Consider the following 15,129-nt stretch of genomic DNA (forward strand, 5'->3'; position numbering starts at 1 on the left):
GTTATGTCATTTTTAATGCAAGTGAGAGGCCAGAAAATTGAATATATGGCAGAACTCTTGCCCTATTGGAAACAAATCCTGGCACCATAATATACACAATGGATAGCTTTTCAGATGACTTTTGCAAAGCATAGTTCTGCTAGTCGTTTTACGGTTCTGATCTTTTTCCAGGACAACTTTAACTTGTCTTAAGAAACCGTTAAGAACTCGAGACAATGAATCTTTTACTACACTTGAATTTTGTTTGCTCAGCTGAATGTCACAAAGAAAGTAATATTTTTGAGAGGTATAAAAATAAATACAAATTTAAAGATAATAATTCTGTGATTTGCCAAATCATGTTATATTTGCTTCACAGTTTTTTCTACAGTGTGCTCATATATTATTTGCTTTCTTTTCCCAGTATAGAAATATTCTCGGCAAAATGTCCTGAGATCTGTCACAGCTGCATAAAGAACATAAATTTCTTAGAGTTTTTGGTAAATATGACATTTCACTGTTTTTGCTAAGTCATAAATCATGTTCATTATGTGCAGTGCTGCAGACGCTGTGCAAACTATCATTCAATGGGACAAATAATTTTTAAACAAGTGTTTTAATAATCAATTTCTATGTATTTATATGTATTATTCTATAATAATCCTTTAACTTTTTTTTCAGTTATAATGACATATTTTATCATTAGAATTAGTATAACATAGTGGTCAAAAGTAGGGCCTCTGAAGCCAGACTGCTTAGGTATGAAATCCAGTATCTGCCTTTCAGCAGCTATGTGACACTGAACAAGACGTTCAAACTATTTGTTTTCAATAGTTCAAAATTTTCATCATTTTGTTCTCTCTTCTTTCCTGGGTTCTAAAGTAAATCATGATCACTTGCAGCAGAGATTTCTACCAAATCTGAATTCCTTGATCTTTTGACTTGGTGACTTACTTCCTCTTAATTTTGGGAATTCCATCCCCTGACCACACCCAGAATCTTTTCATCTCTCAACATTGAGCCTCTTAAGATATCTTAAGCTGTAGGCTCCCAGGCTCAGGTTACTCTCTTTCTTCCAGCTTATATATGCCCTAATGCCTCTCATACCTGTACTTCAACCTACTGAGCCTTCAGTATTTTTCTCCCAATTGTCTGTCCCCTCCTGATCTTATTATTTTTTTCACTATCCAACTTCAACTTCATAGTTCACTAACCCCATTCAATCACCCTCAACTTCACTTGACTGTTACCCATGCATTGCATGAAAATTTAAAGCCTTTGACGTGGATGAGTTTACCATTTATTTTTCTCAGTTTTTTACTCATAAAATGGTCTGATCTGGTGGAGAAAGTCTATGCAATTGTATGTATCAGAGTCTCTCCTAATAATAAAATTCCAACCTATCATTTATTGGGTATTTTCTATGTGTCAGATGAAAAAAAGTTTTATATCTGTTCTCTCTTAATTCTCACAGTAACTGCGTAAGATAGATGATATTGTTCCTTATTTTACAGATGAGGATCCAATGCTTAGAAATTTTAAGACATTTATCAAAAATCGAAGAGTTAGTAACAGTACAGGGTGAATTTGAAACTTGATCTTTTCCCTCCATAGCACAAGTTCTTAACCACTGTACATGTAATTACCAATATATGTAGGTTGAAATGTACAGTTTTACAATGTGCTTTCTACTTTTTTTTTAACTTTCTCTTCTTCCCTTCTTTTGGATTCCACAAGTAACTTTTCACTCTTTTTTTTCCATTGTATTAGTTTGACAGTTATACATTTTCTACCTACATACTGTGGTTAACTTTGAACAAAAAATGCATCCATCCTTTATAACATATAACCTAACCATAACCAATAAACTTTACACTCCTCCTAGGCAATGCACCATTCTTAGAGCACCGTAAATTTTAAGTATCTTTATCTACCCATCAATCTACCAAATACCCATATTATGATAAGAAATATTAGTGCATGTATGTGTATATGTTTATGTGTTTGTGCATATATATACATATACACACATATATACACACATACACACACACACAATCACAATAATGAATAACATTTAGTACTAACCATGTGTCAGTTGCTGTTCAAGGCATTGCGTATTCCAATTCATTTTATATACACACACACACACATATATATATAGAGAGAGAGATATTAATGTTATTAATGTCATGGCCCTTGGTTTCCAGATATAGAACTTCTAAAACTCTTGTAGATGGGAGCACTAGGCTAATCTTTTGTTCTAATATTTGGTTTTTGATCCCAGTTATTGACACAGCTCTCAAGACTCTGTAATTTTCTTTTGTCTTTCTTTTTTTTTTTTTTTTTTTTTTTTGTTTGAGATGGAGTCTCTCTCTGTCACCCAGGCTGGAGTGCAGTGGCCCAACCTCGGCTCACTGCAAGCTCTGCCTCCCAGATACAGGCCATCCTCCTGCCTCAGCCTCCTGAGTAGCTGGGACTACAGCGCCTGCCACCGTGCCCAGCTAATTTTTTGTATTTTTAGTAGAGACGGGGTTTCACCATGTTAGCCAGGATGGTCTTGATCTCCTGACCTCGTGATCCGCCCGCCTCGGCCTCCCAAAGTGCTGTGATTGCAGGCATGAGCCACCGCACCCAGTCTGTAATTTTCTGAATGATACGAACACCTGATACAGAGCTCCTAAATCCTTTGATATATCCTGGGTGATTGAAGCATCTTTTGTTCTAATGAGGCAACTCCTTGGTAGCCTCTGGATGGAGGCTAGTTGCCCAGGAAACAACTGGTTTGCAAGAGTTTAAACTTTCATCTGCCACGACCATTGGTGAGGAAAGAGAGGCTTAAGGTTGAGTTGACCACTAATGGCCAGTGATGCAATCAATTATGCCAACATAATGAAGACACCATAAAAACCCTTAAGCACGCAGTCCCAGAGCTTCCAGTTTGCTGAGCACCTGGAGGTGTCATGAGGCTCCATGCCCCTTTTTATATACTTATCCTATGCATCTCTCCCATCTGGCTATTCATCTGTATCCTTTGTAATATCTTTTATAATAAATCTATAAAAGTAAGTAAAGTGTTTCCCTTACTCTGTGAGCTACCCTAGCAAATTAATCAAACCTGATGAGGGGCTTGTGGAAACTCCAATTTATAGCTGGTTGGTCAGACGTGTAGGTGAAAATCTATTTGCCTTTGACATCTGAAGTTGGGAACTGGGGCAGCTTTGTGGGACTAAACCCTTAACCTGTGAGATCTGACACTGTCTCCAGGTAGGTAGTTCCAGAGTTGAATTGAATTATGGAACACCTAGTTTCTGTCTTCTAGAGAATTAGTTTTTGGTGGGTGGGGAGAAATTCCCTCACATTTTGGTGACCAGAGGTAAAGTGTTCTTTTGAGTGTGTGAGAGTAGGAGAAACACTTATTTCTTCCCACCTCTTACACACACACACACACATATTTTACGCTCAATTATTTTGATGATTTACTGAATTCTTTGACACCAGTCTTATCAAAGATGTCATCTGGAATTTTTTTCCACCATACCATTTGTCCTATCTAGGTTTTTCTTAAGGGTATTTGGAGAAGTTAAATAAAATGACTCTGTTGCAATACTTTTACCACCAAAAATCTATCTTAATTTTTTAAAATATCTTTTGCAAATAAATTGCTCAGTCTATCCTTGTATATTTCTTTTCTTCTATCTGTGCCCTTTTTGCTTGCTTATGAATTAAATTTATGATATTTACATGGAAAGATTATAGATAATATTTTGTTTTGTTTTGTTTTGTATTTTAAGTAGGTCCATTAAATGATGGATTGAACATTTATGAGAGCCATAATTTACAAAATGGCTCCAACTTAGCTCCTAGTTATTACTCCTGAGTTTTAAGAATGATAGTCACATTGTATGTAACATCAAGAAAGAGAACAGCATATCATTTGAAAGCTTCAGGGAAACTATAGTAGCTTTGTACGTATGTCAAAAAATTGTATGAAGAAAGTGATTCCATTACCCTTAACTTCACTTGTCAATACTCAGAATGATGTCTGTATTCTCCTAATCTGTTCCCTGTCCCTGACCAGTCTTACCTCATGGGAGTATTAATGTTTAAGTGCAACATTCTTCCAAATTATTGAATAGATTAACAAAATCTAGAAAATTGTATCTACATGTTTATATATTCATCCAGATCTCATTCAAGAACTTATATGACATCTTCTTCTGGATGAATCTAAATGCTTTCTAAATGTGTCTCTACTAGAAAGTACACTGCCATCTATTCTGTCATGCAAGCCAGAAACTTTAATACCCTCGTTCCTCTCACTCCCCTTTGTACAATCTGCCACCAAGTCTTGACAATTTTACCTCCTAATACTCTCACATTTGTCCACTTCTCTCTAATTCCACCAGAACCTTGTAATCCAAACTTCCTTTTTATATTTTTCTAGCTTGTACTCTAAGACTGAAATTCTAACCAATCTCTGAACATCTAGTTTTGGTTCCCTCCAAACTGTTCTACTCACAGTGCCAAGGAGAAACATACATATGCACACAACAATAATAATAAATAACACTTACTTAGTATTTACCATGGGTCAAGTGCTGTTCAAGGGACTTTACGTCTTCCAACTCATTTAATCCACACCATATGGTAGGTGCCATTACCTGTCTCCGTTTTACGGACAAGGGAACACTGAAGCATACATAATTTATAGGTTCTGTCCAGGATATGAAGCCAGTAAGTGGCAAAGCTGGGATTTGAACTCAGCAACTTTAGCTTCAGTGTTAGTGTTCTTTACTACAGCATGATGTTACTCTACAATGAAAATAATCCCTTATGATTTAAAACTCTTCAGTGACTTTCAAATTGTTCTTAAGGACTAGAATCTTTAAATTCTGTGTGGAATATTCTTCCCTTCTACCTTGTGCTGCTAAATACTTTTAATCTTTTATATGTTTCCTTAATCATTATTTCTTTAGGGAATCCTTCTCTCACATCACTATTATTAATTCCTTTGTAGCATGCAGCTCTCTGTTAATAATATTTATCACATATGAAATTGTATATTTTTTTTTGTGATTTTCAGTTAATTTGTGTCTCACTGTAGAATAAACCATAAACAGTATTATTTCATCTGTATGTAGTACAGTCATATATATGGTACTCAATAAATACTTAAATTTAAAGAAGGAGGGAATGTAGTAAATTCTTAAGAGTTGAAAATTTCTTGGAGAAACATTTCACGACAATGTTGCTTCCACATTAGGATTCTATTTTATACTCTTCCTCTTGAATTATCACTTATTCACTGTTTGAAGAATTCCAGAGGTGGGTAACTCTACCTCAAGAAAAGTTAATTCCATTGCCGGGTGACTTGGAACAACTATTAGAAAATTCTTTCTTAACTAGAGCCAAAATATGGCTTCTTATCAATTTTACTCCTATGTTCTACTCTTCATTTTGGGACTTCTTGGCATATGTTCTGGGCCCTTTTCAAATGGCATATTCGCAAATATTTAAAGTTATGTTCCCCTTTACATATTTTTTTCTCAGTCTAATGATATCTGCTTACTTCTATTTTATGACATAATTTTTATAATTTTATTTATGTGCTTTGAGGTCATTTAAAACATTTTTCTTTTTGTTAATGTCCATTGAATTGATTTATTACTTTCAGCCAGCATTTTAAAAACTATGTTCAAAGTTTGTTGATTGGTTCTCCTTCCTCACTCTCAATTAAGTTTTGGTGTAAAAATAAGTAATAAGTTTGGTATAAGTCTATAGCAAGGATTGGTTCTTCCTCACCCTCAAATAAGTTTGGTATAAAAACATAGTTGCATATTATATTATTTTCTTGGAAATTTACATTATAAAAGAGCATATTAAGTTTCTGAGAGGCTTTGAAGTAAACTATTGGACATTTTTAACCTAGTGTTTTACAAATATATATAATCATTTTTCTGTGGAAACGTGCCAGATTTGTAGAATTTTTAAGAATATTGTTAGAAAAATATATATAAAGGCATACATTTGTCTTTATATACAGATTGCTTATAGCATGTGCTTGCAAAGTCAGAAGGCTAATGTAAAGAACATGGCACTTTGTTGCTTCAAGAAATTCTGTTTTTTTTTTTTTTTTTTAACTTCACAAAAATCGAAATATTATGTGAAGTGATTAGAATAACATTTTTTTGTGTTTTCTGGAAGAAAAAGAAAATGAAGGTAGGAGTAAACATTTTTGCATATATTTATGCCAGAAAGTGAAAATAATTTTTTACTATAACACATTTTTATTAAAACATGTTCTTCAGTTAAGCTTGCTGTCTTTGAAATATTCTGTTTTGTTAGAAAGCACTCAATATTTTTATTTAGAAAATCCAAAAACCACAATGAAATATGAAGAACAATTTGCAATTTAAATGGATTTCAAATGTTAAAACACTAAGATTCCACAAGAAATGCATTATAATAAACATAGAATTTAGAACTTATAAGAATACAGTGGACTATATCTAAAAACAACAGCTACAAGAAATCGTAATGAACTAGAAATGACTACTGTTTCATTATTTGATATTAAATAACAAGAATTATTTAGTGATTAAGTATTTGATTCATTCCATACCCATCCTCAAGCTAAATATCAAACTTGTACTGCCGAAAGTTACTGAGCAATCTGCAATTATTTTATTATGATTACAATTAAGAAATATCTTATTTTCTCATTTTCTTCAGGTCATTCTCCTCCTGTTTGATTATTAATTTATACTGTAAATTATGGTATCTGCATAAGTAATTTTAAAGATACACAAATATGTCCTTTTTATTATATAAGAATATAATTGTGTTATTTAGTGTTAATAAGCTATGGAAGAGACCAAAATACAACTATCTTTGAGTTGATAAGCTATCTTAACTCTGTGTCTGTTTTATTAATTAAAAGAAAAGCAAATTAATGCAGACTGTGCTGCATGTAACTGGCAAAAGCATCTTTGAATAGAAAAAAATACACTGCACAAATGAAAATGGTGGCCGAGAGCAATGGGGAATATGACTTGTGTCCTAAGCCTACTAATGGTAACCACATTTCATGTCAGAAACATTAGCTCATTAAACTAATTTTAGATTTGGTGAGAATGTGTTTAAATAATGACAGCCTGCAGAAGTCTGAAGCAGGTCATTAAAGCCATTGGGACTGGTGGTTTGATTTCATTTCCATCCAGACGGAGGTAGCGAAGATGAGGTCCATAACTGAAGGAATCTCGTTCTGCAGGCAGTGTGGATGGGCTGGGACATATTACAGAGACATTCACACCTACAGAGACAAAGAGCATAGGTGAATGAATTGGAACACAGGAGAAACTAACAGTGGGAAGACCAAAAAACTAATGCCATGGTCCTATGGAGGGCTTAGTGGCCTAATACTTGAAAATGGTGGTTATACAAAACATTTGCATCAGTGAGAGATTGTGCCTGTTTCATAAAAATAACCCCAAACAAATGTTCAGCAAACTTACAGTCATCTCAGTCCATGTTCTGCTACTTAGTATAGAGCACTAGTAAGGAAATACTGTTAAGATCTGTGATAGAAACAAAGGGGTATAAGACATCACTTGTTTTCTAAACTTGCAGGTAAGATAAAGCACATTTAGATTGCTGTAGGTAGGATTGAGGGCATCAGAGGTGGAGACAACAATTCAGATTTGGGACTGAAAGAATGGGTAAGTACAAAAGTGGATGGATGGATCCTGGATGGGTAAGTAGAAAATCAATCTAATATAAAAGAAAATGCTTGAAAATTACCTTAAAAGATGCAAAATAGTGTACATAACATGATTTTAAAAGTACAATTAACATAACGTTACATAAGCAATACAGAAAACAAACTTGAATCTTCATCTTCAAGTTTACTTAATTGGAAACAAAAATTTTGCCAAGAATTGAATTGACAAAGAAGTCAAGCCAGAAAATATCCCAGCAGCCTTTTCACATGGTTAGGATGGGAGTAATTGTGCACCTGCCTTGGATCAAAGCCCTTGGCACCAATGACTAGGCTGAGAGTTAGGAACATCCAGTAGAGAAGGCCAGTTAAACTAGCAAAATTCAGGGAAGTCTGTAAAAGCTGATTTCAACCATGAATCCATATATTGCCTTTAAATTCCTTTTCAAAACCATTCCAAACAAGAGATCTTCCCTGATTAGACCCACTGAACTTGGGCAATGCCCTTCCTCTATGGTCTATTGTTTTATACAGACTCATATTGTAGTGAAAAATTTTATGTTTCCAGCAAGATTGCTTTGCTTTGAATTTATGCCATTTTGTAAAATGAATTTAATAAAAATAATGACTCATTTGAATAGCAGTTGAGTTGTTAAAAAGTCAGGTTCTCTTTTTTTACATACATTCACGTATTACCTGATCATCTCACAGGCTTTATCAGGCAATAGTATCATTCTCCCTACCTGGGCATTTGTGGGAATTCTGGTTTGGAGAAATAAGGAAATGTACACAATGTACTTCAGCAAGTAAGTGGCAGAGCTGAGACCTGGCCTATTCTTTCTATTTCTACCATGGGTCTCTTGCCCAAGAGAATATGTCACTTTCAATGTGCAATCCCCTTATCCTCATCAAGCTCATGTCCCATAATCAGTGTATGTCTGAACAAATGAATATAAAAAAGAAGTATTCTAAATTTAATTACATTTTCATAAATCACACTGTTTCTCAGGGAACACCAGAAAGCAATGTAGTCGAGTAAATAACATTTTTACCTAATCTTAAATCCCTGAAAGTTTTCAGAAGAATAAATATTTCCATCATATTGCTTGAGACAAGTTCACTGTCTTATAAATTTTGATGACTTTTCATAGAAGAGGTATGTTTCTTGGAGAATACTTTGTTACAGCCAGAGTAGATTATGTGGCAAGAAGAAGCAAGTACTTAAACAGTTTTGACACAGTGTGATTTTATTATGTCAATAATTCCCTCCAGGGAAACTCTTATATTTATATTCTTAAATATTGAAATAACAAAATTTGATATCTACATTAAAAAGTAAATAACTAGATTTCTCTTTGTTGCTGTTCTACTGATAGAATTTTTTTTAATTTTGCATTCCTGACACTGAAGGAAAGTATTGTTATTATACTGTATGAGTGAAAACAAAAAAACACTTTAGGCTCAGGTTTTGGCTATTGCATTTACCCTTTGTCCTTGGGCAAATATCCTCCCCTAGCTGATGTTCAGTTTCTCTTTCTTCAGAAATTCCTAATAATATCACACAAGTTTCTTGCAAGGATTAAATAGTAGTTCTCAAATCGTGAGCCAGCAACATGAATACTATTAATACCTGGGGACTAAACTGTGAGGCCCAATCTCTGACCTAGCAAGTCAGAAATTCTGGGGGTGGGAAACAGCAGCCTGAGTTTACAAGATCTCCAGGTGATTCTGATGCACACTAAGATTTGAGAATGATAGAAATATATGATAAAACACTTTGATAAAACTCTAAAAGGTGGGTCTATACTACAGACGTAACACTCTATAAACTAAAGTCTTATACTTCTCAACTGTGTTTTAAATGTTGCTACCTCACTCTTAAACACCCTAATTCACAAATGCTCAGGATGAAATGCCTAATTCGTAAGCAAGGGCTCTATGTGGAGTCACTTGAAGTTTACTTCCCACATCAATTGTACGTGGGGCTTTTAAGGAACGTACCTGTAATATACCTGTAGAAGCACAGAACACTCGTCAGGAAAAATTATGTATTTAGGATAATATTGTCGTTTTTCTGATTCAGTTAAACAGATTTGTCTCTTAACTTTTTTTTTCTGTTGCATCTTTTGTTTTTGACTACAGGATTAAACAATACATTTCATCACCATGGAAAAATAACCGCTGTGGTGGCAAGCTGCCATTTAATTCCTGGATTGTAGGCTCAAGTACACTGTTATTTAACTCCCCCCACCAAATAAAAAAAAAAGTATTAAATAACTGAGCAGTACCCAGTGGAAAAATAGTCTGTTCCTATAAATTGTATGTTTATGTGATTATTTGCTTAAAAAGCTTTAGTGAGTAATACCCAGGCAGCACAACCTTTTGAGAAACTATCTTTGTTATTCTCTTACAAACTATCCTGACTGAACCTCACTTTTGGAATGCATTTTCTTAGGTTGTCCTGGAGAAATCTCCCCAAAGTTATTTTTAAAGGGTCTACTCTGAAGTTGAAGATGCATAGATAAATGTCAGGCTAGGTATCGTACCCCTGTGGCTGGACCCATTTTTACACCAAATCCAGCCTGGTCTCATGCATAATTGTGAAGAAGCCAAGTTTGTCTCTAATGTGCCCAACATCTGCTTTCTATAATCACTTCTTCTCTTGATGATGCCTCTGCCTCCAAAAACTTTGCATTCATCTGTCACTCTCTTATGAAAAATTCTTTCCAGGAAAGAAGAGAGTATTCCACCTGTCTAATGCCTATAAGTCCTAAGGAGTTGCCAGCTACCAGGGAAATTTCTTTCCATTTTAATTAATAAAGCCTTAAACTATAGTAGTAGTTCTCAATGTGTAGTTCCCAGAATATCAACTGGAAGGCTGTTAGAGATGAAAATTCTCAAGTCTCACTCTAGGTCTACTGAATCAGAAATCCTGGGGGTGGAGTCACCAGCCTTTACACACTTTTTTGAGACTCCCAATGTAATTAGGGGAGTTTAAGTAGAGATTCCAATTAGGAGAGTTTCAGGCATCAGCTGTCATATAGTGTTCAGGACAGAGATGCCTTCCTAATGCCTCTTAAGTCATATTTTCTTTATTACTAGTTGTGAGGTTGTTTGTGCCTGATATGGTTTCTTAAATAAACCTCCCCAATGGGGCAGAAATATTGGAATCTCCTGGAGTAAAAGAAGATAGAGGCATTTGGTTTCTCTAATGGATAAGAGTCCTCTGTAGATGACTCAAGTCCACTTTTTAGTCTTCAGTTTGAAGATTTGGACTTCTTGGTTCATTAAGACTCTCTGTGTATAGACAAAAATTTAATACTGAAAATTGAAAACACACTAAAAATCTAAAGGAACATTAGTGGGGGAGGGGGCAACACACTTGCTCTTTTTAGTGAAGATAAAGATACATTTAATGACCATGAGCCCTTTAGTCAAAGACATACTCTGCAGGTTACTCACTTTTAATTTTGTTATGATCAAGGTGAAGGTGCTGCAGATGAGCACTGATTCGGGGAACTTTTGTGAGTTGATTGTGTGACAGTTGAAGATCTAGAATTGATGATACATCAAATCCTCTTGATGGGAGACCCTTATCTGATAATTTGTTGTGATTTAGTCTCAAAAAGGCCACTTTGGGAATCACATTAAAATAATTTTCTGGTATTCCTTCAATGGAATTGTTGTCTAAAAACAATTGCATTGTATTGGCTGGTAATCTTGGAGGCATATTCCTCAGGGCATTCTTGGCCATGTTTAGCTGCATGAGGTTCTTGAGTCCTTTAAAAGTGTCTCTTTGAAAGGCATTGTCCACTAATTTATTGTTCTGTAGGTCAAGAAGGGTCAGGTTCTCCAGATTGCTAAAAGTCCCTTGAGGAATTCTGGACACCTTATTTCTAGCTAATTGTAATTGCTCTAAACTTCTTGGCAATGGAGAAGGTACCTCCTCTAGCTCATTATCTTCCAGAAATAAGAAGAGCAACTTCTTCAGCTGGCTTAGGGCTCCTTTTTCAATTCCATAGTTGGTTATTTTGTTCTTGTTTAGATTTATCCATCTTAACTGGGTGGCATTCTCAAATGGCTTTTCAGGAATGGTTTCTATCAGGTTGTTTTGAAGATAAAGATACCAAATTCTTGAAGGAATAGCAGGAATTTCTTTGAGCCCTCTATTTTCACAATACAAAGCAGTAGGAAAACTGGGTGGGCAGAAACATTCCACGGGACACTCGAAGTCATGAATAGTCCAATCATCTGAATCGTGTACTTCATAGACCTGCCTCACACTTCTAGTCCACACAGTGTCTGTTACGAATAACACCCACAAGATGAAACAGATTGTGCCTGCCATTATAGCACCTACAGAAAAAGGAACACAACCGTTAGATATTTGACGATCTTGACCTTTAGATAATTTTATACATCAAAATGATCAGGAAACATTGCTTCTTCAGGGAAGAGGTGAAAATACGTCAATATGTCATACACAGATCTTAATTAATATATATTAATTAGTAGGCACCATATGCAAAGCATTTTGCAAACATTGAGAATAATTCACCAACTTGTAGCTTTCTGGTTGTAACCCAATCACAATAAAAGCTGAGAAATGGAAAGAAAATTTTAGCAGCTCTAAGTGTTTTTCCATTTCAAGCTATTCAATTTAAAGAACTGAACTGAAACCAGTAGTTGAATACGAGAGTACAAAAAAGTGATCTTTTTAAAACTCAAACTGGGAATCCGTGTTGTTCCTGAGAGGAAGGCATATGCTTTTACTTTTACTCCTAAATGAGGAGAACATCTGGATGAGATTCCCTAGGCCTTTTGGCCCTTGAACCAAAGGAATGAAGAGATCAAAGAACATTTTAGCACTTTATGGTGAAGGAAGGTTCTAGGATCTGAATAAAAGTGTGATTAATCTGTTATTCTGTAGCTCAACTTCTTAGGTAAGTTTTTTGAGGGTGGGGGCAGATGTCTGTAATTTTAAGCACACAATTAAGCTGTTCAGCCAAGCTACCGAATTATCAATTCTCTCTCTCTCTCCACTCACTCTCAGAGAATATATATATTCTGTCTCTACATGTGTGTACATATGTATATATAGAGATAGAGTTTATTATATAGAGGTGAATACATTGTGATGTATAGCACAAGTACTTGAGTATTGTATTCAACTATGGCATTATTGTGGTTGATAAGAAACAAAAACAACCAAAAAACGTATTTAGGATACAGGTAGAGAATTTCTTTATATTCACATTATCAGTGTGGATAATAGAAAGTAGGTTAGCATTTACTAATATTTGGTACATTTAAAACACATAAACCCTCCCCACTGATCATCAAAGATTATTGGTACAAATAATTATTTTTAACAGGAAATATACATATATAATATATTTTAACCATTTATTTATAGCATAAATATGTTACATATATATATTTTTATATATATATCAGTAACATTCTGACCAATGTACATTTATTGAACTGATTGATAATAGGACAAAATAAATTTTACTGATTCCTTAGGAAAAGATAAAGTCAACTTCATTTATGAAATGCTGATCATTCAATTTTGCCATTAAATTGCACAAAACAAGTGCAGAGCTGCTTCTGCAAGCTGTCAAATTTTCTAGGATTGCAGAACGCTGCTCTGGCCATGTTCCAACAAAGAAACATTATTTTTTTTCTTTTTCAGAATAGGGTTTTGGTTTAGTTATTGAAATTGTAACCCTGCATCTGTTGAATAAGTACTTTGCATGCTTAACTTTAAGAGTTTTGAAAAGTGCAAAATAGTTTACCTTGCCTTCCAGGAATACACCGTTGAGTCCTGTGTCTGAGTCTGAAGTTTGCTAAAAATCACTTAAGAGAAAAAAAAAATCTTTGACGAAAATAATTTGTTTTTACTTTAAGCTGTCAAGCCTGCTATGAGAAACAGTGAAACCTACTCGTACCATTCACCATGAACACCTTTGATCTATTGTTTCCACTTTGACAGGGCTTCAGAAGACTGCTTACCTCAGCCTTCTTGGATCTTCTTCTTCCTTTTCTATTGGTTACTGCTTGTACATGGTAATGGATTGACCCAGGCTCCACTGTCGTGTTTTTATGAATCCTCTGTAATATATATGCACTAGTATATCCAAATTTAACCCCTCCAACAACCACAGAATCCCAGTGCCTACACAAGCCAGCAAAGGAAATTCTTACTTTAATCCTAAGAACCCATAAAAAAATTCTAGACAATTTTCATTGCTAATTCGCAGTTCAGTTCATCAGTACATGTTGTTATGTACTGATATCCAGACCTTATTTACCAACAGGCAGCTGAAGGCAGTTTTAATTTCAAGTATAACAAAAAGATATTTTAAAAGATTTTAAAACATTTTCCCTAGATGATCATTTCTTAAAAATTGAATACAAATAATTAAAAGCCAATGTCTTCTGTTTATATGGACATATTTTATCTGTTTCTGATATAAAATAGATGCTGTAAAGTGTTTGATTAAGGGAAAAATAAATAAATATTTGTATTTGAAAAATTTAAACGTGGTATCTGGAAAGTGCTATCTAATTTTGTTGCTAGTCTTGGTATTATGCTTTGTTTCAGAGAAATAATTTTTGTATCCCTAATTGTTAAAAGAAGTAACAATTTATTCCAAGTACCTGCTAAGATGGGATAATTTTTTTATTCATTATAATATAACACATATTTTGCATATAGTCCCTTATGAGACATTCTGTTACACTGCTACTTTTTTCTTTAACACATATCTAAACTAGTGTGTCCTCCACTTCTGATATTTGATGAAAAAAAAATTATGCTTCTTGAGAAAAGATGCAAACAAAAAAATATCTCATTTAGGTATTATTCTGTGGATTGATTGTTATGCTTTTGTTTTTCAAAATCTGTCTTATTCTAGCTTCAGTGAATGCTATATGACTCATTTAACAGCTCACATGAGTATTGTCAAAGAGCACGGTGAAGAGGAGTAAGCATTGGATTCAGAAGACCTTTTGTGAACCACCTCTTTCCTCTCTCCTAATCATAGGAGGGTCAATTAGAGTTCAGTTTTGTCATCTATAAAACAGTAATGGATTGCCTCACAGGTTTAGGTCTAGTTTGTTATAAACGATTACAGAAATAATCGCCTTACTTTGGAATTAGCCCTACACTCTCAACTGGAAAATGCCTTCATATTTAAGGGCTTTTGTAGATTAAGATCCTATTTTGACATGATTTTTTACTACTCCTATAGGTATGTAGGTGTGCTCACATCACATTTTAAGAAGACAACCAAGTGTTATTTACTTTCTCATAACAATTGTCTCCTCTCTCTGTTGCATTTCTTCTCCCTCTCTTTTCTTTTCCTAAATCCTCGCGATTTAAACAACAGATGATCTTCAAATCTGCATACCCCTCTTCTAGC

General features: G+C 34.5%; 1 protein-coding gene across 1 annotated transcript; it reads right to left on the minus strand.

Annotated features, from left to right (window-relative positions):
* Positions 1-6,266: 6,266 nt before the first annotated feature.
* On the minus strand, positions 6,267-13,781 carry KERA (keratocan). The gene is made up of 3 exons (XM_050746567.1): positions 13,501-13,781; positions 11,162-12,055; positions 6,267-7,294 (listed from the first exon to the last, which is right to left on the minus strand). Exons 2-3 carry the CDS (start codon positions 12,045-12,047, stop codon positions 7,122-7,124), a joined length of 1,059 nt encoding a protein of 352 aa, XP_050602524.1. The 5' UTR covers positions 12,048-12,055; positions 13,501-13,781; the 3' UTR covers positions 6,267-7,121.
* Positions 13,782-15,129: the final 1,348 nt, after the last annotated feature.

This window comes from Macaca thibetana, chromosome 11 (genome assembly GCF_024542745.1).
Source record: "Macaca thibetana thibetana isolate TM-01 chromosome 11, ASM2454274v1, whole genome shotgun sequence".
Classification (NCBI taxonomy): domain Eukaryota; kingdom Metazoa; phylum Chordata; class Mammalia; order Primates; family Cercopithecidae; genus Macaca; species Macaca thibetana.

What these genes read in the sequence shown, in the direction of transcription:
- KERA (XM_050746567.1), bottom strand. Translation starts at nt 12,047, where the DNA reads ATGGCAGGCACAATCTGTTTCATCTTGTGGGTGTTATTCGTAACAGAC. An exon ending in TGATCATAACAAAATTAAAA is followed by an intron (nt 7,295 to 11,161) that starts GTGAGTAACCTG and finishes TTGTCTCTGTAG; the next exon opens with GTGTGAATGTCTCTGTAATA.